Here is a 27,413-nt window from a genome sequence, read left to right on the forward strand (position 1 = left end):
CGGCTACCCACTGTGATCTAATTCAGAGTGCATATCATACTTTTTTGTGTGTGTTTTTTAAATAAATTAAAAAGGGGAAAAAACAGAGGAAAAAAGAAAAAGCTCCTACCCTACCAGAAAATATTCTTGTTAGTCTTTAAGGTGCCACTGGACTCTTGCCCTTTTCTACTACTGCAGAAAGACTAACACGGCGACCCACTGTGATCTGATTCAAAGTGCGTATCATGCTTTTTTGTGTGCGTTTTTAAAAAAAAATAAATTAAAAAGGGGGAAAAACAGAGGTGAAAAAGGAGAATCCGCGTGGCTTCGTCCTCTCCCTCCCTCCCCCCCCTTGGCGCGTCTCCCGCTCTAAACCCGGGGATGAACTGCATGCCGCGCTCAGCGGAACGCAAGTGCCCGGGAGGGACCGTTCCTACCCGGACGTTTACTCAGCCGGACCTTCCCCCCAACCTCTCTGCTGGGGGGGGGGAATCCTCCTCGCGGCCGCCGCCGCTTCCTTCCTGCCGCCATTTTAGTTGGTCTGCCTCTCGCCGCGGCCTCCTCCGCCGCCACCATCATGTCCAAGCGCCACCGCCTCGACCTGGGGGACGACTACGCCTCCAGCAAGAAGCGCGTCGCCGTCGCCGACGGGTAAGGAGAAGCCGCCAGGGGGAAGGGGGAAGGGGGAAGCGGGCCGCGGGGGGGGGGAGGGAGGAGAGGCGGCTCCTTAACCCCCCCCCCTTTAGGCCTTTGCTCCGTCCCTCGGCGCTTTTGTCTCGGCCCTCAACAGGCCGCGCCGGACGGAGGGACTGGCGTGGGGCCGAGTCTCTCGCCGCCTCGGCCCGGCGCCCTTGGGCCTTCTCCCCCCCCCCCAGCCGCCCGTCGCCGCCTCGGGGACCGCAGGCGCGGCGGCCTCTTTGTTTGGGGCTGCCGCTTGGCGTGGCCTTTTCTACTACTGCAGACAGACTAACACGGCGACGCACTGTGAATTATGTATATATATGTGTGTGTGTGTGTGTGTGTGTGTATATATATATATATATATATACATATATACACACACACACACACACACACACACACACATATATATATATATATATATATATATATACATACACACACACACACACACACACACACATACATAATTCACAGTGGGTCGCCGTGTTAGTCTGTCTGCAGTAGAAGAAAAGGGCAAGAGTCCAGGAGCACCTTCAAGACGAGCAAGAATATTTTCTGGTAGGGGATGAGCTTTTATATATATATATATATATATACACACACACACACATACATAATTCACAGTGGGTCGCCGTGTTAGTCTGTCTGCAGTAGTAGAAAAGGGCAAGAGTCCAGGAGCATCCAGGAGCACCTTAAAGACAAGCAAGAATATTTTCTGGTAGGGGATGAGCGTGTGTGTGTGTGTATATATACACACACACATACACACACACACACATATATACATAATTCACAGTGGGTCGCCGTGTTAGTCTGTCTGCAGTAGTAGAAAAGGGCAAGAGTCCAGGAGCACCTTAAAGACTAACAAAAATATTTTCTGGCAGGGTAGGAGCTTATATATACACACACACACACATATATATATATAGACACACACACACACACACACACACACACACACACATATATATATATATATATATATATATATATATATATATATACACACACACATAATTCACAGTGGGTCGCCGTGTTAGTCTGTCTGCAGTAGTAGAAAAGGGCAAGAGTCCAGGAGCACCTTAAAGACTAACAAAAATATTTTCTGGCAGGGTAGGAGCTTATATATACACACACACACACACACATATATATATATAGACACACACACACACACACACACACACACACACACACACACACACACACACACATATATATATATATATATATATATATATACACACACATAATTCACAGTGGGTCGCCGTGTTAGTCTGTCTGCAGTAGTAGAAAAGGGCAAGAGTCCAGGAGCACCTTAAAGACTAACAAAAATATTTTCTGGCAGGGTAGGAGCTTTCGTGAGCCACAGCTCACTTCTTCAGGTCTCTGAAGAAGTGAGCTGTGGCTCACGAAAGCTCCTACCCTGCCAGAAAATATTTTTGTTAGTCTTTAAGGTGCTCCTGGACTCTTGCCCTTTTCTACGTCTTCTCTGTGTTTGGGGCTTAGGAAATCGCTGCCCCTGGTTCCAGCATTTCCTTTCCTTTTGGGAGTCGGGGCCTTTGTAAGGGTACGCCAACCTTGCCTACATTCTGCCCTCCCCTTTCCCCATTTTTTATGGCACCGTATTGTGGCACAAGCTTTTGTGGACCAGAGTCCACTTAGGTTAGAAGCATGAAGGCAGGGATACTGAAGGGGGTAAGAACATGTACCTTGACTATAAGTCTCATATATATGAGGGGGGAGGAGAGGGAGAAGGAAGGGAAGGGCTAGGAAGTCAATCACTTTAAAAGGTAGAAAAGGGCAAGAGTCCAGTAGCACCTTAAAGGCTAACAAAAATATTTTCTGGTAGGGTATGAGCTTTCGTGAGCCACAGCTCACGAAAGCTCATACCCTACCAGAAAATATTTTTGTTAGTCTTTAAGGTGCTACTGGACTCTTGCCCTTTTCTACTACTGCTAACTAACATGGCTACCCACTGTGAGTTAACTTTAAAAGGTAACTGTGTGTGTGTCTCAGTCCTGTACTGAGCACAGATGTGTAGCCTCGCTGTAACAGACTGATATAAAACCCTGTTACCTGGGAGAAAGGTGGGCTTATTAATGTTTTAAGTGTGGCTGTTCGGTGTAAAAAAAAAAAAACCCACTTCACACTTTAAAGTGCTTCATGTATATTGTCCTGTAAACTCAAGGCCAAGGGGGGGAGTGACTTGCCTGAAACCAACCTGTGAATCCACGTCAGAGATGGAATTTGAACTGGGCACTTGTTGATGGACAGCTCAGTCTCTTAGCCGTTAAGCTGCATAAGCTTCTCTGTCCATAGTAAAAATTGCTGGAAGTGTTATGGTGGCAGCTGCTGTACAAGTATAGCTGGCTCCACTAAAGTTAAAAGCAAAATTTGATGGCAGTCCTGTGGCACCTCGAAGATTAAGAATTTATTCTAGCATTGAAGATTAAGCAGTGCTCAGTTCACCAGATACATAGTGTGTGCATCCATTGCAAATAGATTTATACTGTAGTGTTGACTATAAATCTGTTTCTTATGGATGTATGCTGTGTACATTTGATGAAGTGAACTCTGACTCATGAAGGCTCACGCTAGAATAATTTTGCTTCAGTAGACTAACATAGCTGTTCCTCTGGATTTATTGTGAAACTGAAACAATATGCAGAATACCTAAAGGGCAGTGAAAAAGAAAGATGGTTGAAATTACTTAAATGAAATTACTAATTCAACACCATGGCTTTGAGCAGTATCACACTGATAAAGTTAAAAACAATCCTAATAGCCTGACTCCAGACTCGGACTCATTTATTTATTCATATTATTATATCTTGCTGTAACTTGGGGAAAAAACTTTGCAGCAGCCAAAGTTGCCTTGTGTTCAGTGCCTGCTAGGGGCACTCTCAAATTATCTCCAGTAGGTTTATTTGCCTTCCCTTGAAGAAGTGGCAAAATCAACTGTTGTAATTTAAAAACAAGCCAAAAGCAACTGTTGTCGGTTTCCTTAATACATCTGCTCCAGAAGCCAGAGCTTGACAGGAGAGTTTGGAGAGAACTTTGACTAGCCCATGGTCACCCAGTGGGCAACAGTGGGCAGGAAAAATCTTCAGCAAAATGTAACAAGGAGAAGGGAACTGGGGCAATAAATCTTGGTGTGAGAAAAAGGAAAGAGCTATGGCTCAGTGGCAGAGCATCTGTTTGGCATGCAGAAGGTCCCAGGTTCAATCCTTAGCATCTCCAGTTGAAAGTGCCAGGCAGTAGGTGATGGGAAGGACCTCTACCTGAGACCCTGGAGAGCTGCTGCCAGTCTGAGTAGGCAGTACTGACCTTGATGGATCCAGGGTCTGATTTGGTATTAACAACTTCATGTGAGAGATGGTACCTCAGTGGTAGAGCATCTGCTTGGCATGCAGAAGGTCCCAGGTTCAATCCTTAGCATCTCCAGTTGAAAGGACCAGGCAGTAGAAGAAGAAGAGTTGATGTTTATACACACTTTTCTCTACCTTTAAGGAGTCTCAAAGCCGCTTGCAATCACCTTCCCCTCCCCACAACAGACACTTTGTGAGGTAGGTTGGGCTGAGACTGTGACTAGCCCAAGCTAGCCCAGCAAGCTTCATATGGAGGAGTGGTGAATCAAACCTGGTTCTCCAGATTAGAGTCTGTTGCTCTACGCACGCTGGATCTGGGAAAGACCTCTACTTGAGACCCTGGAGAGCTGCTGCCAGTCTGAGTAGGCAACACTGACCTTGATGGATCCAGGGTCTGATTCAGTATAAAACAGCTTCAGGTGAGAGACATTGGCTCAGTGGTAGCGTTTCTGCTTGGCATACAGAAGGTCCCAGGTTTATTTATTTTTTTATTTACGTCAGTTATAGTCCTCCTTTCTCACTTGGACTCAAGGTGGATTACACAGAATGAGTCAATACAATCGACAGGTGGGTATTCAACAAACAGTACAATATGATTAAGGTGGGAGAACTAATCAGAAATCTAAAAATAGAACTAAAGCAAAACATAAGTCTTAATGCATTAAATGATACGAAATGACATAGTAGATCCTAGTTTCAGCAAGTTATACACAGTAGCATAGACCACAGTCCCTAATAACTTATCCTAAGTAACTGAATAATTTAGTACAGTGCAACTCTGTTGCCTGCGTGGAAGAGTGTACATTCCTTGGCATCTCCAGTTTAAAAGATCAGATAGTAAGTGATGTGAAAGACCTCCACTGGGAACTCTAGAGAGCTGCTGCCGGTCTTTTTCATTTAGATAACCCTGATTATAGGAGGGCCTTTACCTTGCTATGTGGTAATGCTCTCCCTTCAGCTATACTGGAAGGGAGGTATAAAAAGTTACCCTATGGTGAACAAGAACCCTCTTGTTCTGATGGAATGTACACTCTTCTACGCAGAGTCCTGTTTAGTTTGCAAGGCTTATTTTTGAACATATTTTACATTTTTAATGTATTTTAATGGTGTAGTGGTTAAGAGCGGTGGACTCTAATCTGGAGAACCAGTCTTGATTCCCCACTCCTACACATGAAGCCAGATGGGTGACCTTGGGCTAGTCACAGTTCTCTTCGAGCTCTCTCAGCCACACTTACCTCACAAGGTGTCTGTTGTAGGGAGAGGAAAGGAAGGAGATTCTTCCTCCTCCTCCTTCCCCGCCTCTTACTCTCACCCCTCATGGTACTATGTAAGACTGATCTATGCAGAATAACCCAATAGTAAGTTCTACTGGATTCAGCAGTACCTCTGAGCACAAACAGGAGTACTGAGTACACTCAGAGCAGTTCCAAACCCTCCAATGTACCACAAGAAAAATAGGGACACTTGTGTACACATGAACATGTCTTATACTGAATCAGACCCACTGGTTCTGATGGGGGCATAAAGACCCTTGAACATGCAAAATTTATAATAAAATTAGAGAAGACATTTCCCTTGTAATAGCTGGCTACCCAGGGAGAACTCGAGCAACTCGTCTCTCTAAACATGCTCTCAGAAAAGGACACCGAGCTAACCTTTAAAATGGCCAAATTTGAATGGCGAGTAATGAAGACTAGGCGAGCATGGGTCGAACCTAATGGATGAGTGTGTTTATATTTATATATGGACTGTAACTGTGTTTTATTTAAACTTAGTTTTTAATGGTTCTCTTATGAGTGTATGATTATGTTTGACAAGTATTCATTGATGTATATAGCCATTCTTTTATTATGTAAAAGTTTTTATTGTTGGTCTTGGACCGTATTAAACTCTATGTATGTAACATTAAGTGAATAAACCTTGCTTTAAAAAGCATTTAATTCATTTCAAAAGAGAAATATTTCATAGGAAGGGTTTGGGTTCTTCCCCAACACCACCCCCAGTGTGTCCCAAATTTTCAGTTTGTCCATGGGAAGAATTGGGGGAAAGATGTCAGGAGGAAAAATAATGCTTCCCTTACCCCCTCCCCAATTGCTTCTGTTATATGGTTTGTTTGTTTGTTTTTTCCTCCCCTGGGCCTTTATTTCTCTAGCCTCACACTAAATTTGCCTGCCTTCCCAAGAGGACAACTGATCCCACAGGTGCTGTAGGGCCTATTAGAGAGCCTGGGAGTGAAAGCAGGCGGATGCTTGTCTGAGAAAGAGAGAGTCAGGCCTCCCACGCAGTCTTGCCAAATATAACCTGCAAAATGGTGACAGACTTCCATTGTTCTGTTATTGGGTGGAGTTGGGATTGCATGAAGCAGCACAGTATTCATTGGCATTCTGCTAGGGTGGCCAGGTCTCCAGCTACAGCGGGATATTTCCCTTGCCAGACCCTATTGCTCCTGGAGCTGCTTGGTGGACAAGTGGGAGCAACTTTTTGGGGGGAATTGGTGTGCCATCACCCTGACATCACTTCTGGCGCAAATCTGGAAGTGATATCACTGTGTTGGGGTGATTAACGAGGCTGGCAACCCTAGTTTCTGCCATGTGCAGAGGCTGGATGAGGAAGTTTGACTGTGGGAAGAGTAAGGGTAGAGGCTCTCTGGAGACAGGGCTACTATCCCTAAATGAATGGTGTATATGGTTGTTAAATTGGCTCCAGAAGGGTTGAGAATGATGGAGTAAAAAGAGGACAGCTGCCACTTAAGGACATACTTAACTTCATAGTCTGAAAATGTTTTGCTTTCAATCAAAAAGGAGGCAATCAGTTGATCAGTACCCCTGTCCAAATGATTAACTGTGCAGTAATAAAGCCAAGCATTTAGCTGTTCTGTGTCTTAAAAAGGTAAAGGTCCCCTGTGTCTTACTAAAGTGGATAAATACCAAGGTGAATTTCTGTTGCCTGCTGCTGTGTCACACCTTGCAGTAGTGGATGATGTCTGTGCAGTGAGGCTGCTGTACAAATAGAATATCCTGAGCCCACTTATTAAGATGGCACAAGCTGTAGTATAATGTTCATGCAATAGTCTTAGTAGTATATTTTAAGGACGTAATCAAACTTTTAACAAACTAATTAACTTTTAACTAACCTTACTAACTGGAAGTGTTTAAATAACAGATGATGGAATGGGCAAAGAGCTAAATAATGTTTTAAAAATAGTGTAGTCCCAGCACTTTCAAGATGGAACCTTAACTTTTAGTTGGGTTGACTCAATTACCATTTTCTTCCACCTCCTGAACAATGTAATCCTGTGTTTGTGTGTAATTAGGTGCATTTTGTCCTGAATGTTGCTTAGTGGTGTTAATACCAGATGATGTTTCTTTTGTGGGTTGTGAATTACAGTGGTGCATGGTTGGTTTATAGCAGTGGCATTACCATAATTTCTGTTGACTTTTAAAAGAAAAGGTTCAACTTCTGGGCTATGCCATCTTTTGCCACTGTTATGTGCCCTTCTCTGCTCCACTGTTTGCTGTTGATCATGCCTTCACAGCCTGGTTATTTGCAGCGGGCTTCAGATCCTTATAGAGCCTGCATGACCTATCCCTAAGCAACTAGGTACGGAAAGGGAAATAGATGAAAAAATGTAAGTGGCTCATGTTGGAAATTTTGGAATTAGGGGTTTGTGCTACGCCTGAAAATTTTGAAGGATACTGGTGTAGACGTTGCTGTTACTGATCACTTGAATAGTAGTTGACATTTTCCTGGTGGGAGATTTATTTATTTATTTTAGTCAATTTATACCCTGCTCTATTTCCCGGCCAGGGCCGGGCTCAGAGCAGCTAACAACTTGAAAAAAACCAATATATAAATTCCAAGAATCAATAAAAATTATAAACATTTTAAAACAGTTATTAAAAAAAAACATTAAATGTGATTAAACTAATCAGCGCCGGTGATAAAACACTAGGCCATAGAGAGTCTGTAGCCCCCCCCCCCCGTCATAATCAATAAGATGGGATGGACAAAAATGCGGGGGGGAGGCCAGCCATAAACCGTTGCTGCCCTCAACCATAGGCCTGGCGGAACATCTCAGTCTTACAGGCCCTGCGGAACTGCATCAAGGCCCTGGTCTCAGTTCCACCAGGCCAGGGCCATAGCCGAAAAAGTCCTGGCCGAGGACACTGGACACTCCTCGAGCCAGGGACCACCAGCATTTTGTTGTTAGCAGAGTGCAAATCTCTCTTGGAGGCGTATAAAGAGAAGTGGTCCCACATATACAATAGTCCCAGACTGTTTAGGCCTTTAAATCTTAAAACCAGCTCCTTGAAACTGATCCAGGACTCCACCTGAAGCCTGTGTAGCTGTCGAAGTTCTGACTGAATATGAGAACTCAGCGGGGTCCCAGTAAGGACCTACACTGCAGCATTTTGAACCAGTTGGAGTTTCCGGGTAAGTCTCAAGGGCAACCCTACGTAAAACAAATTACAATAATCTAGCCTAGAGGTGACCATTGCATGGATCACCATAGCCAGGTCGGGGCGGGAGAGATAAGGCACCAGCTGCCTTGCCCAGCAGGATGGTAAAATGCCACCTTGGCTGCTGCTATGACCTGAGCCTCCATTGATAGGGAGGCATCAAGGATCGCACCCAGGCTCTTGACAGCAGGTGTTAGTAGCAAACTGTCAAGAGCCAGGAGCTGGCATTTCAGTGGGTTTCCTGCTTCCCTTTTCCTCCTGCAGTTTTCTGTACCCCCCCCCCCCAAATTGTGCCCACGTAGGTCAGTGGACTCCCAGCAACCTCACGGGCATCACAGTCTGTATTGAGATGGGGGAATCAACTCCCCCCCCCCGTGCTGTGAGCAGAAGTACCTACCATGAGTGGAAAGGACATATCAGCTATTTAAATCAAGATTCCAGGTTGGTTTTTTAGTAAACATCAGTGATTTAAATCAGTTCACGTACTTGTAAGATTAATGGGGGTTCCTCGCTGGAAAGATCAGTGACCCCAAGTGTGGCCCCTGATGTGGGCAGAGGGGGGTTAGTTATGTGTTTGAGGTTAGCTCATCATGGGGTGTGACAGTGAAGGGAACCTAGGGGTTGAGCTGAGAACTAATTTTTTTTTAAGTAGTATATTTATATATTTATTAGGTGTGCACAATAAAATGGATAAAAACACTGGGCCTGGACTGCAGGTCACATATAAAACCATAAGTATAAACCGTTACAAAAATAACACTGTCGATGGTATGCAAAATATAAATGACCGATAAACCATACGCGTTTTGGCCTCTTGAGCCTTCCTCAGTGGTCACATTATACAAAACATGATTGTTCAAAAACACATCCGGAAATGCACTTTACAAGGTATTTTACCTGAAATTTGTGACAGTGAAAGCCAGCTGGCCAGGAGAGTGCTTTGCATGAACTGAACGTGCACCTCAGAACTTTCCCAAGAATTCAGCGAGGTCCCCAGCAGATTTGCAGGGTCTCATGTGTAGATGTCAGTGAGAAAAGGGGCTCCTAAAGCAAGCAAATTTGAAAACTGCTGTGCCTCATTCCATAATTACAACTTGTCTTTTATTGTGAAATTTCACATGCCATGCTTTGTGTATATCGGCTCTCCTAAGCAAGCCTGAACAGCTTGGATAGCTCAATAATCCCTAAGGTGACTATTCTGAAAACCAACAATGGCTTTTCCTTACTTTGGTTGGGGGTATTCTGGCGTTGGGTACCCAAAAGGTTGGGTGAAATAAAAATCCAATTAATTAGATATTTATTACAAAGTGCACATGCATGTGTATGTGTGTGTATATATATGTATATGTATGTATATATTAAAAAAAACCCAAGCCCTTATAGCAGCAAATACAGGGTTGATTTAAAACCACGTGCCAAATGTGTTTTGGCTCCCAGGCCTTCAGTGGTCTAGTTACAACATATTACACACACATACACACAAATTGAACAAAGAGATTGATTAGAATTTTTTATCAGCCCGGGTATGTGTTTTAAAATGTAATCCAAATGGACTTTGTGCCCATGAAATTAGATTGTTACTAAAGTATGTTTAGACTTGTACAAGCACACCTCCGAGGAATATAGTCTTATTTCCTTCTGAAACGGACTGACATTACATTCATAGAATCATAGAGTTGGAAGGGACCATCAGGTCATCTAGTCCAATCCTCTCCCCAGTGACCCCTACTTCATGCTCAGAAGATGGCCAAAAAACAAAACAAAAAACACCCCCTCCAGGATCCCTGGCCAATCTGGCCTGGAGGAAAATGCCTTCCTGGCCCCAAAGTGGCGATCAGCATTACCTTGGGCATGTAAGAAAGGGCCAGGAGAGCCAAACACTGATGCAACCATTCTTGTCTTCCCTCTCATGATCTGCCTAAAGTCATACAATCAGCACTGTTGACAGATGGTCATCTAGCATCTGCTTAAAAACTTCCAGGGAAGAAGAGCCCACCACCTCCTGAGGAAGCCTGTTCCACTGAGGAACTACTCTAACTGTTAGAAAGTTCTTCCTAATGTTTAGCCGGAAACTCTTTTGATTTAATTTCAACCCATTGGTTCTGGTTCGACCTTATGGGGCAACAGAACACAACTCAGCACCATCCTCTATATGACAGCCCTTTCAACTTTCCTCATAGGACATGGTCTCCAGACCCCTCACCATCTTTGTTGTTCTCCTCTGGACACGTTCCAGCTTGTCCGCATTCAAAGTATGCATATTAGTATCAACCGAACAGACATCATATTTCAGCAAAAAGTAGTATAAATTAAGATCCTCTGATTTTTGTAAATGTCAGCGTCGTATAATGGTTAAGAGCAGTGGTTTGGCGCAGTGGACTCTGATCTGGAGAACCGAGTTTGATTCCCCACTCCTCCACATGAGCCGCGGAGGTTAATCTGGTGAACTGGATTTGTTTCCCCACTTCTACACATGAATCCATCTGGGTGACCTTGGACTAGTCACACTTTCTCAGCCTCACCTACCTCACAGGGTGTCAGGGGAGGGGAGGGGAAGGGAAGGTGATTGTAAGCCGGTTTGTTTCTTCCTTAAGTGGCAGAGAAAGTCGGCATATAAAAACCAACTCTTCTTCTTCTACTTGTATTTTTAGCCCTGATTTTATTGTACATCAGCAATTCTCAGTAGAATTACAAAGGTTATTTATCATTTCACATCAGAATGTTTGTTGCATTACATAAAAATACATTTGCATAAAATTCTTGTCATAGCTTATTTATATGCTAAGTTTGCAACAATCAATTGTGGTTGTTGAATTCATTTCTTGCTTTCAGTATTGGCACCAGTGTTCAATGAAATGGATCTCTCCCCCCCCCCCAGGTTTTTGGGTTGGATCCTCAAGCCAAAGAGAATTTGTCAAGGCCTGCCCTTGGGAGAAGTGGAGAAAAACTACAACCACATTTGTAGCTATGGCTCTGCTTTATCATAAGATGAGGATCGTTCTTTTGCTGGATGTAGGTGGAACTATGCCTGGGTGGGCAGAACTAAAAGAACATAGTGGCTATCTTGCTACGACTGCCAAACCATCAGTCCTTGTACTTTTCTTCTCCCAGTTCCTCTCTCCCTAGACCAGGGGTCTGCAAACTGCGGCTCCCAAGCCGCATGCGGCTCTTTGGCCCGTTGAGTGCGGCTCTCCGAACTTGGTTCGGAGCCCCTGCTCTTGCGCCTGCTCTCGCCGGCAGCCGGGCTGCGGAGCCGGACGCCTGAGATAGCGATCGAGCATGAGAGAGCAGGGGAGCGGGTGCGCTGTCTCTCCCCCCCCCCCGGCGTGGAGAATGGCCAGGTCCCCCTTTCCCTTGCCCTCAGTGGTTGGGAGGCTAAAGCCTCCCCTCCCCTCTAGCCGCGCGATTGCTGGGCGGGCGGCTCGGCGGTTCCTGCCCCCCCCACCTATCAGCTGTTGGGCGGGGCGGGCTTCCTTTGGTAGACCTGGCCTCCAGCTGCGTCCCATTGGGAGGCCATGTCTACCCACTGGCTTTCTTGGCGGTAGACCTGGACTCCGAGGAGGGGAAAAAGTCCCCCTTCAGAGGCCAGATCTACCCATTGGCTTCTATGGGCCTCCGGAGGCCAGGTCTACTGCCAAGAAAGCCAATGGGTAGACCTGGCCTCCCAATGGGACTCAGCCGGAGGCCAGGTCTACCAATAGGCTTTTATGGTGGTAGACCAGACCTCCAGACGAGGACCAGATGGGGAGGGGGAAATGGCAGGGACTTACAATTTAATTTTTATCAATAAATAAGATCACTATTAAGTATGATATCAAGTTTTATTCAGTGTACCTATAGTTTAATTAAGACTTAAAACTTTAATTAAAGTTTATTAAGTTAATAAACAGTGTACCTACCTATATAGTTTAAGTTTAAGAAATTTGGCTCTCAAAAGAAATCTCAGTCGTTGTACTGTTGATATTTGGCTCTTTTGACTGATGAGTTTGCTGACCTCTGTCCTAGACTGGTCCTTTGAAAACACCCATTAGTATAAAAGCTGTTTGAAAATGGTTTGGGATTTGTGTTTTAAAAAATTAAAAAGTTAACTTCGTATTGTCTTCTCATATACGGTGGCTTTTGATACATATTACATTTCCTCCCCTGTGTCCCGAAAACCTTTAGGAAGGATCGGGATCGTGAACGGGAACGCGATGACCGCTCCAAAGACCGAGAAAGAGATCGAGATCGTGAGAGGGAACGAGATAAGGAAAAGGATTTACGCCCTTCAACCAATTCTGCACTGATTGCTAATGTTGGGTTGCCGTCTCTAAAGCCAGCTGTACTGCCACAGGGTATAAACCCGTTCACAAACCTACCGCACACACCTCGTTATTATGAGATCCTAAAGAAGCGGCTTCAGCTCCCTGTCTGGGAGTATAAGGAAAGGTTTACTGACATCTTGATCAGGCACCAGTCTTTTGTACTGGTTGGTGAGACGGGTTCTGGTAAAACAACACAGGTGAGCGTCTTTTCCCCCAGCCTTTATGATAATTCATAACTGTTTTGTGGAGTGTAATTTGTATTAACCATTTTGAAGACTTTCTGACATTATTCATTGTTGTACCAGCAATATTTCAGGATCCTTAAAGAAATTTCTTGTGCACTGACACATTGCAGGTCTTACCCTTTTGAGCGAGATCTGTTTAATGAACCTTTTCAGTTGCTTAATGACTAGAAAATGATGTACTGAAATTTCACTTTCCTCCCCACCACCTCTGGTAGTCTGCCTGTCTCTCCAGGGTCTGTTACTTTTTCATAAGAAGTTCAGTGACGTTTGAATTACTCAGTACAACCATGTGTTAATCTGCAAATAGATGACATTCTGGTTGCTTTCTTGTATGTAGTATTTTGAGTGCTGATTTAAAAAAAATATATGTTGCCGTTATTTGGCTTCCGAATCTTGTTCATTGATATCAACTGAATTACTTTCCCTTAAACCCCTGGAAATACAAAATGAGAAAAATGTACTACATATGGAGATAGCAGTCTCATTTGTAACTGGGGGATTTAGTTCTGTAGGCAGCAGTGTGATACAGGTGTGCTGAATGTGTTTCTGTCAAAAGCTGCAGATTCAGGGAACAGTGTGCTTTGGGAGTTCACAGACAGGATAAAATATTGTAAATGATTTACCGAACATAAGAAAAGCCATGCTGGATCAGACCAAGGTCCCTCAAGTCCAGCAGTCTGTTTACATAGTGGCCAACCAGGTGCCTCTAGGAAGCCCACAAAAAAGACGACTGCAGCAGCATTGTCCTGCCTATGTTCCACAGCACCTAATATAATAGACATGCCCCTCTGATCTGGAGAAAATAGGTATGCATCATGACTAGTAGCCATTCTAACTAGTAGCCATGAATACCCCTCTCCTCCATGAACATGTCCACTCCCCTCTTAAAGCCTTCCAAGTTGGCAGCCATCACCCCATCCTGGGGCAGGGAGTTCCACAATTTAATTCTGTGTTGTGTGAAGAAATATTTCCTTTTATCAGTTTTGAATCTCTCACCCTCCAGCTTCAGCAGATGACCCCACATTCTAGTATTACGAGAGAGGGAGATAAGCTTCTCTCTGTTCGCTCTTTCTATACCATACATAATTTTATAGACCTCTATCGTGTCTCCCCTTCTTTCCAAGCTAAACAGCCCTAAGTGTTTTAACTGCTCTTCATAGGACAGTTGCTCTAGTTTCCTGATCATTTTGGTTGCTCTTTTCTGCACCTTCTCAAACTGCAATATCCTTTTTAGGTGTGGTGACCAGAACTGTACACAGTATTCCAAGTGTGGTCTCACCATAGATTTGTACAAGGGCAGTATGATAGCAGCGGGCTGCATGTTTGACGCCCCAGGTCTAGACATTCTAGGACTTCCTGCCTTGTTACCGCTATTAGCCCCAGTTCCTCATTCTCCCCTCCCCAAAACCTCTGTTCAGGAGAAGGAATCTGCCCTAAATCTTACACAGTGAAGACAGATGAGAAGAATTCATTTAGTTTCTCAGCAATTGCTTTATCCTCCCTGATTGTTCCTTTACTCCTATTGTCATCCAATGGTCCAACCACTTCCCTCACTGGTTTCCTACTCCTAATGTTCTTAAAAATAATTTCTTATTGTTGGTCTTGATGTGTTTAGTGATATGTCCCTCAATATCTTTTTTTGCATCTCTAATTGTTTGCTTAAGGAGCCCCGTGGCGCAGAGTGGTAAGCTGCAGTCAAAAGCTCTGCTCACGACCTGAGTTCGATCCCAACAGAAGTTGGTTTCAGGTAGCTGGCTCAAGGTTGACTCAGCCTTCCATCCTTCCAAGGTCGGTAAAATGAGTACCCAGCTTGCTGGGGGTAAAGGGAAGATGACTGGGGAAGGCACTGGCAAACCACCCCATAAACAAAGTCTGCCTAGTAAATGTCGAGATGTGACGTCACCCCATGGGTCAGGAATGACCTGGTGCTTGCACAGGGGACCTTTACCTTTTTAATTGTTTGCTTGCATTTCCTTTGTGTAAGTTGGTGTTTGCTTTTGTTTGCCTCATTTGGGCAAGCCTTCCAGTTTTTGAAGGAAGCCTTTTTTTCTCTAATAGCTTCCTTCATCTTACCCATTAGCCATGGTGGTGACCTCTTGGACTTAATACCATCTTTCCTGACCTGCGGTATACAATCTAGTATTGTGGATTTGCGTAACCCCAAGCCTTTTCCAGAGATTTAACCCTCCTAACTGTTCTTTTCAACTTTCTTTTTACCAGGTTTCTCATTTTAGAGAAGTTCCCTCTTTTAAAGTCAAAGGTGATGGTGTGAGATTTCCCAGGCACTTTGCCACATACATATAAATTAAATTTGATGCCATTGTGGTCGCTATTGCTAGTTGGCTCAACTAAGTTGCTGGCAGCACCACAGAGTATTAAGTCCAGGATGGCCTCCCTTCTGGTTGGGTCCATGACCAGCTGTCCGAGGGCACAACTGTTGAGGATGTCTAGAAATTTTATCTCTGTCTTGACTGGAGCACGCATTTACCCAGTCAATATGAGGGTAGCTAAACTCTCCCATTATTACTACTACATCACCTTTGCATGTTTCTCTGATTTCATTATCCATCTTTACATCACCCTGAGCCTTTTGGTCAGGGGCAGCTAGAAAGTCCCCAGTACTAAATGACCTTAGGGGCCTGGAATCGTCACCCACAAGGATTCTGTGGACGAGTCTGCCCTTTTAATTGTTTCTAGTTTATTAGACGCTATGCCTTCCTTGATATACATAGCAACACCCGCTCCAATATGCCCTTTGCTCTCATTTCTATAGAATTTGTAACCAGGGATGACTGTATCCCACTGGTTCTCTCCCCTCCACCAGGTTTCTGTAATGCTCACTATATCTATGTTTTCCCTTAAAATCATGCACTCTAACGCCCCCATTTTCACTTGGAGGCTTCTAGCATTAGCATAGAAATACCTCCACACTGTCTCTATCTTTCAACTTGCCTGGTGTGTGCCCTTGGGCTTTCTTAAGTAGCTCTCCCACTTTAGTTTACCACTCCCCATTCCCGTGTGAGCAATCAGAAGCAATTTCCCCTTTTCTCTGTGTCCATCCAAAATGGACTTGGTGTCACTAGGAAATATTCTGATGTGTTTGCTGTTAGTTCTCATTCTGGATATATCTCCTCATGTCATCTGTTTTGCAGCCATCATTAATCCTACCGGTGTCAATGAGATTGATCATAGCAGCAAAGCATGTCTTGCACCCAGGTCCTTTATAATCTGCGTCAAAAGGCAGATAATTCAAAAATTATTTCCTGTATTTATGATCAAAAAAACCTTTCACGTGGGCAAAAGAAGTGCTCCAGTACATTACTATGTATCCCTACAAGGGAAGAATTCAGCCCTGATCCATAGAGGGGGAAAGCTTGACATAGTAGAAACTTTTATGTTCTTTTGAAAGGGTTACACCAACATTTTGGACATCTACAGCATAATAAGATACTGGGATTACTTGATACGTTCGTTTTCTGCATGCTGAGCAGGATTCTGAGAATCCTGGCTTCCAGAATACTGTAGCAAGTATATAAGAAGATGTCTCCTACCCCTTCTTCATCTTCAAGGCCAGTTTGTCTTGAGCAAATGCTTATAGTGTCACCATTGGGTCTCTGGTTAAAAAGGTTGTTTCATTATCCTCTGGATCAGACCAGTGGTCCTTCTGTTCCAGCATCCTGTTTTGTGCAGTGGCTGTCCAGTTGCCTTGGAGGGCCAACAAACGGTATAGAGGCCAAGACCTTCCCCTGATGTTGCCTCTATTAGGATTCAGGGGTTCACTGTCTCTGCATATGGGGATTCCCTTGTTCAGCTGATAAGCTAAACATTTTAATTCACTTGAACCTTCACAGTCCTTTCTTTTCATTTGTCCTTTCCCCCAAGTGTTTTTATCTATTTGTAGCGGTAATCTAACCCTGACCTGGATAGCCCAGGTCAGATCTCAGGCACTACGCAGGATCGACCCTAGCAAATATTTGGATGGGAGACCTTCAAGGAATAAGTCAGATATGACTGCAAAAATAAAGCTCCTGGATCTTCCAGGAGCTTTTTGGTGTTAACACCTTATTACCGCTCCTGTGAATAACAAAACATAACTCAAGATATTGCCAAGCTTAACACAGCAGAACGTTTACACGATTGCAGACAGTGCCCTTAGATTTTGCTGGTTGTAAGTTCTTTTCTCTGGCTGTTCTAAGGAGGATGTTGGCCCTTGATGCAGCCCAGTTTCTTCTTTCCTGCCCTTCCTTTTTGGGTGTGTGTTTCCATGTACAGCAGCCCCCTGATGTTGCAGAAAGTTCTATAAAGTTTGATATGTGAAACTTTACTGTAAAATGACATGTGGCTTTTTGTTCAGGGGTTAAAGAAGTGCGCACATGTACTGGTGGATTTTTTTCACTGTTGTGTAAAAGACTAATTGTGTATGGATTTTTATTTGTATATCCTTTATTAATATATACATGAGGCGTGTTACTGATTAATGGAGTTAGATCTTACAAACGCTTTGTCATAGATTTAGACTTTCTTTGACCTGTCGCTTAACTATGAGATTATTCACACAGAGAGCCAAATCTTGTTTTGATGTTGCATGGATGGCCCCTACACCCATGCATTGCCTTCCCTCTCCTTTCACATGGTCTGAGTCAGTGGCATTTGCTTTCATGCATTCTACAATTGGCTTTTGTATCAAAATAGGCACCCTACTATTTTTATTCCCTTCCAAATCAGGAATACAAGGGATAAATTTGAATTTGGTTTGCAAGCCTGGCATGGAGAAGAAGTATAAACTACAGCTTGTTGGCTCCTATGTGGTTTTTAACTGTGGTTTGCACTAAAGGTGAAATCACTGACTTGAAGCATGTGAAGGAAGCAGTGTGCGTGTGAGCAAAGACCTCCTTCGTATAGTGCCAAACCATGGTTTGGAAATACGTCTAAGTCATCCCTGTGTCACAGCAATATCAATATTTATCTTGTGTACTTAAAGGCACAGGCTAAGCAACTTGCTTCAGAACTAATTATTTATTTTATTTATTTCTTCACATTTATAGCCCGTCCTCATTCCCGGCAAGCCGGGCTCAGAGCAGGTCACAATATTCTAATCTTGAAACATAAGGTAAAACACACTTTAAAATCGCATTCTTCATACAATATCATAAAAGCAAGATGGCATTAATTACTCACAGATAGCCACTAGAGATCCAGGACAGGTAGTAAACCCCCCCCCCCAAGCCAGGTTGGGGGCGGAAAGAATGGGGAGGCCGTGTGCATGTGGGGAAAAAAAGACAGCCATGCTAGGAAACATTGAGGGCAGCAGGAAAAGAGGAAGACCCAACAAGAGATGGATTGACTCAATAAAGGAAGCCACGGTCCTCAATTTGCAAGACCTGAGCAAGGCTGTCAAAGACAGAACATTTTGGAGGACACTGATTCATAGGGTCACCATGAGTCGAAGCCACTTGACGGCACTTAACACGCACACACACACACACACATATGCGGGAGCATTGTGGCAGATACTTCCACTTCACCAACCAACTTCTGAAGCCGTCCTCCAACTCAAGTGGCTGAGGGTGAGCTGTTTAACTTGGAGGAAGGCTCCTTGGAGGGTTCCATCACATTGTACACGGCCATTTTAATGCACGTTTATCTTTTAAACTCTTTCCTCAGCCTCCTTATATTGCCACTGAAGTATAGGTGCTGTTGGTTTTGCTTGTATAGTTTGTGTATCCCCCACACTGTTTAATCGAAGCTCCTTGAATTAAGGTCCCGTCAGTCGTTACTCTGTACATTCCATGCCACTTGTATTTGTGTATAAATCATCCAACAAAACACCTTTTTGTTTTCATTGATAGATTCCTCAATGGTGTGTCGACTACATGCGATCGCTGCCGGGGCCGAAGAGGGGTGTGGCGTGCACCCAGCCCAGGAGAGTGGCCGCCATGAGCGTGGCGCAGCGGGTTGCTGACGAAATGGATGTGATGTTGGGACAAGAAGTGGGTTACTCCATTCGGTTTGAAGACTGCAGTAGCGCAAAAACTATTCTCAAGTAAGTGCTGTCCTCCAAAGAGAGGAGGTTGCTCGCTTTAGGGAAGTGGTGAGGCGGCAGTCCCCCTCTCCTCTGGTGAGCTGGGAATAAACGTCAGCCTGTTAGGAGACATGGATATTTATGTGCCTTTCCCGCTCTGAAGGAAGATCATCTTGGAGCTTTGGGTGTTTCTCGTCCCATTGCTTGGAGAGGCAGGACTAAATTTGTTAAAAAACTACTTCCTGTCTCGGGGCGAGGAACGCCCATACTTTCAGTTATTCTCCTGCCTTTGCGGAGAGAGGATGACCCAGCCTTAGCTGGGACTTATCTTTAGCAGAGATAGCCTTGATTCCTCCGATTCCTTTCCAAGTTGTTTCCCACCCCACCCCATCCTTTCGTCTCTGTCTGCATTTTGTCTTTCGTCTGCCTACCGGACCTTAGCGGCTTCGGCCGACATTGCTCTGGGGAGAAGCGCTGTAGAGGGAGGGAGACGAGCCAAGATGGCCACCCCCGCAGTCCTGTCGGAAGAAGTAGAACTTCTATCCGACAATGACCATGACGCAGCCTACAGCAACCAGGTGAAATCGAACCCCTCTGTTAGCCGCCCAGGCGGGCATTCAGAGCGGGAGCCAGGGGAAGGCCCCCCGCCGCCCCCCCAAAGCCGAAAAAGATGGCGCGGCAAGCGGCAGCGCGGCAAAGCCGAAGGATAAAAAGTGCGGGAAAAGAACTACGTGCAGACGCCATAATAGACAGAGTGCCGCCTCGACCTCTAAGGTCCCTGCCGGCTCCTCTGCTCTCAAGCGGGTGGACAAGACGTCTAAGGGTAAAGTACCCCCACCCTCTGCTGAGTTTGGGGCCCCAAATACAATGCCTTTAACTGAGGAAAGGGTGAATACCTTGATCTAGAATACCTTTGAGGACCACTTCCACAGGCTGCAAGCCCTGATAGTTTCAGCCCAAAAGGGAGGGAATGATTCTAACTTGCATGGGGGACCGCATAGCTCTGAATCAGCTTCCTAGTCCTCTGCATCATCATCTCCCCTGCAGGAACAACCAGGTTGCAGCCAGGCCACAACCCAGAGGCTTACCAAAGCAACCTTAAAGGCTAATCCCAATAGGCTTGACATAACCATTGGGGACGATGCCTCCTCTCGCGGCAGGGGATCCGTAGCTGATGACTTAGAGGAAGGAGAATTCATCTCTGATGAGGCGCTCCCAATTACTCAGGAGCAGCAGCCTAGTCTCTCCTGGCTAAGGCTTTATTTGCCCTAGACCTATTAAGTGAGCCAGAGATTTCAGAGGAGCCTCAATCAAAGATTAAGCACAGGGGCTCCAAAGACTACTTTCCTCAGGGAGACTTCCACATAATCAAGGTTCCCCTCCCTGTGCATTTTGAAAACCTGATAAGGTCTGAATGGGACAAGCCCCTTCATAACAAGCAATTCTCGGGCACAGCCAAAAAACTATATGACATGGCACCATATGCTATGGACATGTTAGAGCTCCCCGTAGTAGATGCACCTGTAACTGCACTTCAATCTTCCGAGTTCTTCATGGAAGACGGGGGGGGGGGGGATTTATTAAGGATATGCTAGACAGAAAAATGGACTTTCTGTCGAGGAAGGTCCACAAGGCCTCTGCTCTAGCTATTCAGGCCAATACCACCACGGCTCTCATAGCCCGCGCCACTAACGCATGGACCAAGAAGCTCATTAAGCTCCTTCCCACAGCCGATAAGAGGGTTGCTGAGGGACTTTCCAGAGTACTGCAAGCATCCTCCTTCATGGCAGACGCATCACTAGATGCGCTCCAATTTGCATCCAGAGCGGTAGCATCAAACACAGCCATTCGTCGGGCCCTCTGGCTGAGACCATGGCAAGTCGATTATAGATCCAAGGCCATTCTCCTCGCTCACCCTTTTAAAGGAGGCAAACTGCTCAGAGAAAGGCTGGATAAGATGTTGGCTGACACTAAAGATAAGAACAAGTACATGCTTAAGACTCAAAGGAAGGATTCCAGACAAGCTCAGTATCCTCAAACCTTTTGCTCATCCCACACTCTATCAAGGTTTAGGCAAGACCAAAGGCGCCCTTCCTGGTCATCCCAGCGTGGGTCCTTTCGTAGATTCAATAGATTTGGCCACCCACCTCCCTCCCAGCAATTTAAAGGGGCAAGTTCCCCAGGGGGAACAAACAGTAAGACCAACATCACCATAGTGGGGGGTAGACTTCAAAGCTTCCTTCCACAGTGGATTAGGTCTCAGGCGGATGCCTGGGTCCTCCAATTAATTCAACTAGGCTACTCCATAGAATTCCGAGCAACACCACCAGATCGGTTCCTAACCTCCCCATTGTATAAAAATTCGGAAAAGCACGAGAGAACTGTGAAGGCCATTTCACACCTCAGAAATAGGGGCAATAGAAGAGGTGCCAGTCATGGAGAGATTTTCAGGAATCTACTCCGTATTTTTTACTGTCCCAAAGAAAAACGGGGACTGGCGAGCGATTTTAGACCTCAAATATGTGAATCGCTTTGTACAGAAGAAAAAATTCCGCATGGAGACCCTCAGATCCATCATTGAGGCGCTCCGTCCTGGCACACACATGACCTCAATAGACCTTACTGAGGCATATTTACACGACGTCCCATTCATCCATCACATAGGCGATTCTTACTGTTCAACTACATGGACTTACACATGCAATTTAAGGCCTTACCCTTTGGCCTGGCCTCTGCCCCACGAGTGTTTTCAAAGATCCTAGTCACCATCGTGGCAGCGCTGAGAAGAGAGGGGATCCAGCTGCATCCCTATCTCGATGATATACTGATCTGCGCTCCTTCCATTGCACTAGCCATCGAGCGTACAGACCGAGTCCTGCAGACCCTTGAAAGCCACGGTTACCTCATAAATAGAGCCAAAAGCTTGATGACTCCGACGCAACATATTCGACACTTGGGAGCCACTATAGAGTCCAGTCTGAACCGGGTATCTCTTCCACAGGACAAGGCAATTAAGTTGGCTGCCATAGCCAGATCAGCAGCCAGAGCTCCACAACATCGTCTCATGGCCCTCGCAAGACTCCTTGGTTTGATGATTTCTTGCATCGGCTTGGGGCCCTGGGTCCGGTTCCACTCCAGACCGCACTTCAGCCGTTCCAGCTCCTTATATCTCACAAGATCGACAAACGTCTCAGACTGAGTGCAGAGGCCAGATCCAGCCTAACTTGGTGGTCCAGCCCCTCAAACCTAACCTTACCTGCACGAAACACCTATACCGGTCTTTACCGATTTCAGCCTAGAGGGATGGGGTGTGACAGCCCCAGGAACCTTCGCCCAGGGTACATGGACCCCATCGGAAACCAAGGTGCACATCAACCTTCTGGAGTTGAAGGCCATCCGCTTGGCCCTATTGAGGTTTCAACACATTCTACAAAACCACCACGTCCTCATACACACAGACAACATGGCAGCCAAGGCCCATATCAACCGACAGGGTGGATCAAGATCAAGACGTCTGAACAAGGAGGCCTCCATTATCATGACGTGGGCAGAGAAACACCTTCTCTCATTGAGGGCGGAGCACATCCGAGGCATCCACAACCTCGAGGCGGATTGGCTGAGCCGACAATCAATTCAAGAAGGGGAATGGACACTGGATCCACTTACATTCCGGTCAATCACAGATCTATTCGGGGTTCCGGAAATCGACCTGTTTGCCTCCTCACAGAACCGACAGGTCCACTGATTCTTCTCCAGGTTTTTCCACCTCGAGGCGGAACAAATGGACTCGCTTCTGTCACCATGGCCCCGGGGTCTCCTGTACGGTTTTCCACCGTTACCGGCTCTCCCGAAGGTCATTCGAAAGATCCGATCAGAGAGGGCGGAGATTATCCTCATAGCTCCGAACTGGCCACACCGTCCGTGGTTCCCGGCACTGATGGAGATGTCAATCTGTTCTCCGTGGCAGCTGCCCACTACGCCCAACCTTCTCACCCAGGGACCGATAGTACATCCAGATCCAGGATGGTTCCAGTTGACCGCATGGAGATTGAGAGGGCTAGGCTATTAGATCTCGGTCTGTCCCAAGAGGTGACCTCTACCATTCTGCAGGCCAGACGTCCTTCCACCAAAAGAATATACGATTACACTTGGAAGGCCTATACTAGATGGTGCAATGGAAAGCAGGCCAACCCCACCTCACCAACCCTACCACGAATCCTACAATTTCTACAGGACGGGGTACGGCAAAACCTTAGGGCTTCCACCTTACAAAAGCAGATTGCAGCCATCGCATCGGTCTGCCCCACCTTAGATGGGGTCGCTATGTCCTCACACCCCCAGGTCAAAGCCTTCATAAAGGGCGTGGCTCAATCCACACACCCCGTAGTACATCGCTTCCCCACCTGGAGGCTCAACACAGTCCTCTCTGCCCTGACCAAGAAACCCTTTGAGCCGTTGAGAGAGGTCTCTCTAACATTTATCAGAATAAAAACCCTTTTTCTAACGGCCATCACTTCGGCCCATCGGGTTTCTGAACTAAAAGCCCTTTCCATTCGCAAGGACCTTTGCATATTTCATAAGGATAGAGTGGTCCTCCGAACCGATCCCTCCTTCAGCCCCAAGGTACGGTCCCGATTTCACGAGGCCCAGGAGATTAATTTGCCGTCCTTCTGCCCCAACCCTTCCAACCCTAAGGAACAGTCCTGGCATGCCTTGGATGTACGCAGGGCTCTTCACATCTTTATTTCAAGAACGGCATCCATCAGAAGGACGGAATTCCTGTTTATATCCATAACTGCGCCTAATAAGGGAATGCCTATGTCTCGCCAGACGATCAGCTCTACTATCCATGACTGTATTAGGGAAGCCTACATAGCCAGCGGCATTCCAGTGCCCTCAGGAATTACAGCACATTCCTTACGAAGTACTGCCACTTCGGCTGCATTCTTCAAACAAGCGTCAACAGAAGAAATCTGCAGAGCGGCCACCTGGTCAAATCCTTCCACATTCATTAGACACGATCACATTAATACCTTAGCCTCTGCCGAAGCTGCCTTCGGTAGACGTATCCTACAACACATAGTGGAAGGTGAGGACTCAGATTCCCACCCAATACAATAGCTCTTGGACATCCCAAATCTCCAAGATGACCTTCCTTCAGAGCGGGAAAGGTACATTGTTTACTCACCGAGAAGGTCCTTTCCGTTCTGAAGTAGAAGGTCATCTTGCCCACCTGGAGATGTACCTCATCTTCTAGGGTGGCTTATGTGCTCCTCAGCCAAGGGGACAATAAATCAACGCGCACATGTATTCCTTGTTAAATAGGAATTTATTAAATTCATGTTTCTAATACATTATGGTTATACAGTTTTCACAGTTATTACGACTAGCTGTTATGTTGTGTTTACCTGTTTTTCCCTGTCTCTCGTGAGCTCTTAGTAGTAAACTGGAAGTATGGGCGTTCCTCGCCCCGAGACAGGAAGTAGTTTTTTAACAAATTTAGTCCTGCCTCTCCAAGCAATGGGATGAGAAACACCCAAAGCTCCAAGATGACCTTCTACTTCAGAGCGGAAAGGACCTTCTCAATGAGTAAACAATGTACCTTTCCCCTTCAGTGCAGATAGAAGGTAATAAACTTGCTGGGCTGTGGCCTGTTCTTTTGAACACCAGTTTGTCTCTGGAAAGAAAAGGAATTCTGGTTGGGTGGTCCAGTATGAACCATGTTCAAATGAAGGTTGGGTAGGAGTGGTAATGAACATCCAAGATTCATGCTAGGTTGAGACTTCTGTCTTACTCTTACTTTAAACAAAGTATAGCTTACTAGTCATTGTAACCTTAATTTTTGCCCCATTGGTACTGTCTCTTCTGTAGACATATCATTAGAAAAAGAACCAACTCTTCCTCTTCTCTTATGTAGACATATCATTAGCAAGAGTGACAATCAAAGCATCCTTGTATATCCCCCTTTTAACCCCTTCAGTTGTTTCAGCCAACCTGACTTGTCATCTTCTGTTGTCCAGGAGTTTGTAGGGAGTTTCCCTGAAGAAACATAAATGCAAACGTGGTTGGAATGTGGTCCTGTCCTGTGTAATCAATTGAGCTATAGTTGCTGTTGACCTCTAGCGTAGGCTACTGCTGATAGGACTACACAAGGGTGGGGGTCCCATGAGGACACTGGGTGGAGGGGAAATCTCATTACTTCTCCACTGGCCTCTGCTTCCCCCACCTTTGTAGTTTCGACTCTGCTTTTCCCTCCTTCTGATCTCCCCCTCAGTCTGCTTGCCTTGCCATAACCTGTGTGGGAGGGGAAATCTCATTTCCCCCCCACATGCACTGATTTACTCCCCCTCCCAGCTGCTGGATAACAGCAAGGCCTTTGTGGACAATGTGTAGACGGGTTTAGTGCCCTGTCCAAAGCATCGAGTGCCAGGTTGGCTTATTTTGTACTAGGGCTCAGATAAAGTGTAAAAGAGATACATGTGTACACTGCATCAGTTGTAAGCAGTTCATGTGTGTTTCAGAAATGGCTTTTCCCTTGGGGGGGGTGTTGTCACTTCTAGCAGGTATAGTGGTCGTATCTCACTAGTATTAACATTTCTTTAGTAGTGGCTGGTTCTCTCAATTCAGAGTGCTACTTTTTACCTAAAAAGAATTCTGCATAGTCTGGGTCCAAAGTACCCAGAAGACCACTGTCTCCCTTAAGAACCCACAAGTTAAGATAGTCATTGTAGGTCCCACTCTGAGTGCCCCCACTTCTGGAGGCCTGGTGGGTAGGCACAGACGGAGGGCCTTCTCAGCAGTGGCACCCATCATCTGGAATTCCCTCAGCAAAGAATTAAGTTGTATACAGTTATGTCCAATGTGTCTTAGCTGATAGAAGTTTGGGAAACGCTGGACTGGAGGAATGTGGTACATTTTAATGATGGATATTCAAGGAAAATGCCCGGTCTGTGAAGTGGATAAGCAAGTTGCTTTCCTTGGTCCTGGGCACTTTTAGTTGATGCGTTTGGTGGGGATGGCAATCACTTTTGGCTCCTTGCGCATCATGCAGAAGGATCTGGGTGATATTCACATCTTGCAGCCCTGTCAAGAGAAAACGGGAGGTGGGTGGGAAGGACGTTGTGCTTCCTGTAGCAGTGGATCTTTTCATTTTTTTTGCTAGTGAGCACATCTTGTATGTTGAGAACCCAACTAATGACTAGTAGCATCAGCTGTTGTAAGGAAAAGGGAAGGAATATGAAGGATGCTATCACAGACATTAAAAGCATTAGGCTGTGTACGGTTGTAATATTTCAACTTCAGGAAGAAGCAGTTGGGAGACAGCAGAAAATAATCTTTGAGTGACGTAAGGGAGGAAGGAAAGCTATACTATTATCTGAAATTAAAATATTTGTTTCCTGGTCAGGTATATGACTGATGGTATGTTACTGCGTGAAGCTATGAATGACCCTTTGCTGGAACGTTATGGAGTAATAATTCTTGACGAAGCCCATGAAAGAACTTTGGCTACCGATATTTTGATGGGAGTTTTGAAAGAGGTTGTAAGGCAAAGGTCTGATTTAAAGGTCAGTGGTGTATTCCCCATGGAGAATATCTCCAAAATCTGTCTGTAAAGGATGTTTTCAATATTAGCTTTCAAACTTGTAATAAGGTTTTAAAATGTGTATGCGTGGCTGAAATTGTCCATAGTCATGAAGCAACCTTAAGTGTGTCATCTTTAGTATGTCTTCTCCTTATCAACATGTGCATACCACAATCTCCTGAATGCTTGTTCAGAAGCAAGTCCTATTGAGTGCAGCAAGATTTTTTTGAAGGTATTTCTTGCCCACCTTTCTCCCAGAAGGATCAAAGGCATGTTACACAATCAATTAAAAACCACAACTGTTCAAAAACATCAACAATAGTAGATACCATTAAAAAGAACATAAAACGGATCCCTTTGAACAAAACTATAGTGGAAGAAGCAGGGGTATTCATAAGAATAGTTGCCTAAATCGCTCTGCTTTTTAGAACTTTCCCAAAAACAAACCAAAAACAGCAGAGCCGATGGAGTCCTAGCCTCCACTGTCAAGCTGTGTGATACGAGTGCTTCCACTGAAAAGGGCCTGATGCATGGATCCTAAAATTATGTTGTTAGGAATTCTACCATCTGCTATTGTGAAGTCCTCAGAAGAGCTGTTAGATACATGATCACGACTGCAAGTGTGGAAGTTAGCAACAAAGTGGAAGTCAAGAGACTGTCCACATGTAGAAGATTGGAAATACAAGTTGGCAGAGTACACAGTAATAGCCAAGCTGGCAAACCAAGTGAATAAAAAACCCCAGTGAAGAGTTTCAAGAAAATTGGA

General features: G+C 45.3%; 1 protein-coding gene across 1 annotated transcript in view; it reads left to right on the top strand.

Annotated features, from left to right (window-relative positions):
• The first annotated feature begins 556 nt into the window (after nucleotides 1-556).
• DHX15 (DEAH-box helicase 15) overlaps nucleotides 557-27,413 on the top strand; it is a 73,035-nt gene continuing 46,178 nt past the window's right edge. The window contains exons 1-4 of the mRNA XM_056855106.1: nucleotides 557-630; nucleotides 12,659-12,995; nucleotides 18,893-19,086; nucleotides 26,471-26,630. Coding sequence (XP_056711084.1) covers nucleotides 557-630; nucleotides 12,659-12,995; nucleotides 18,893-19,086; nucleotides 26,471-26,630 — 765 coding nt within the window. The remainder of the gene's footprint in view (nucleotides 631-12,658; nucleotides 12,996-18,892; nucleotides 19,087-26,470; nucleotides 26,631-27,413) is intronic.

Source organism: Euleptes europaea, chromosome 9, assembly GCF_029931775.1.
Source record: "Euleptes europaea isolate rEulEur1 chromosome 9, rEulEur1.hap1, whole genome shotgun sequence".
Lineage (NCBI taxonomy): Eukaryota > Metazoa > Chordata > Lepidosauria > Squamata > Sphaerodactylidae > Euleptes > Euleptes europaea.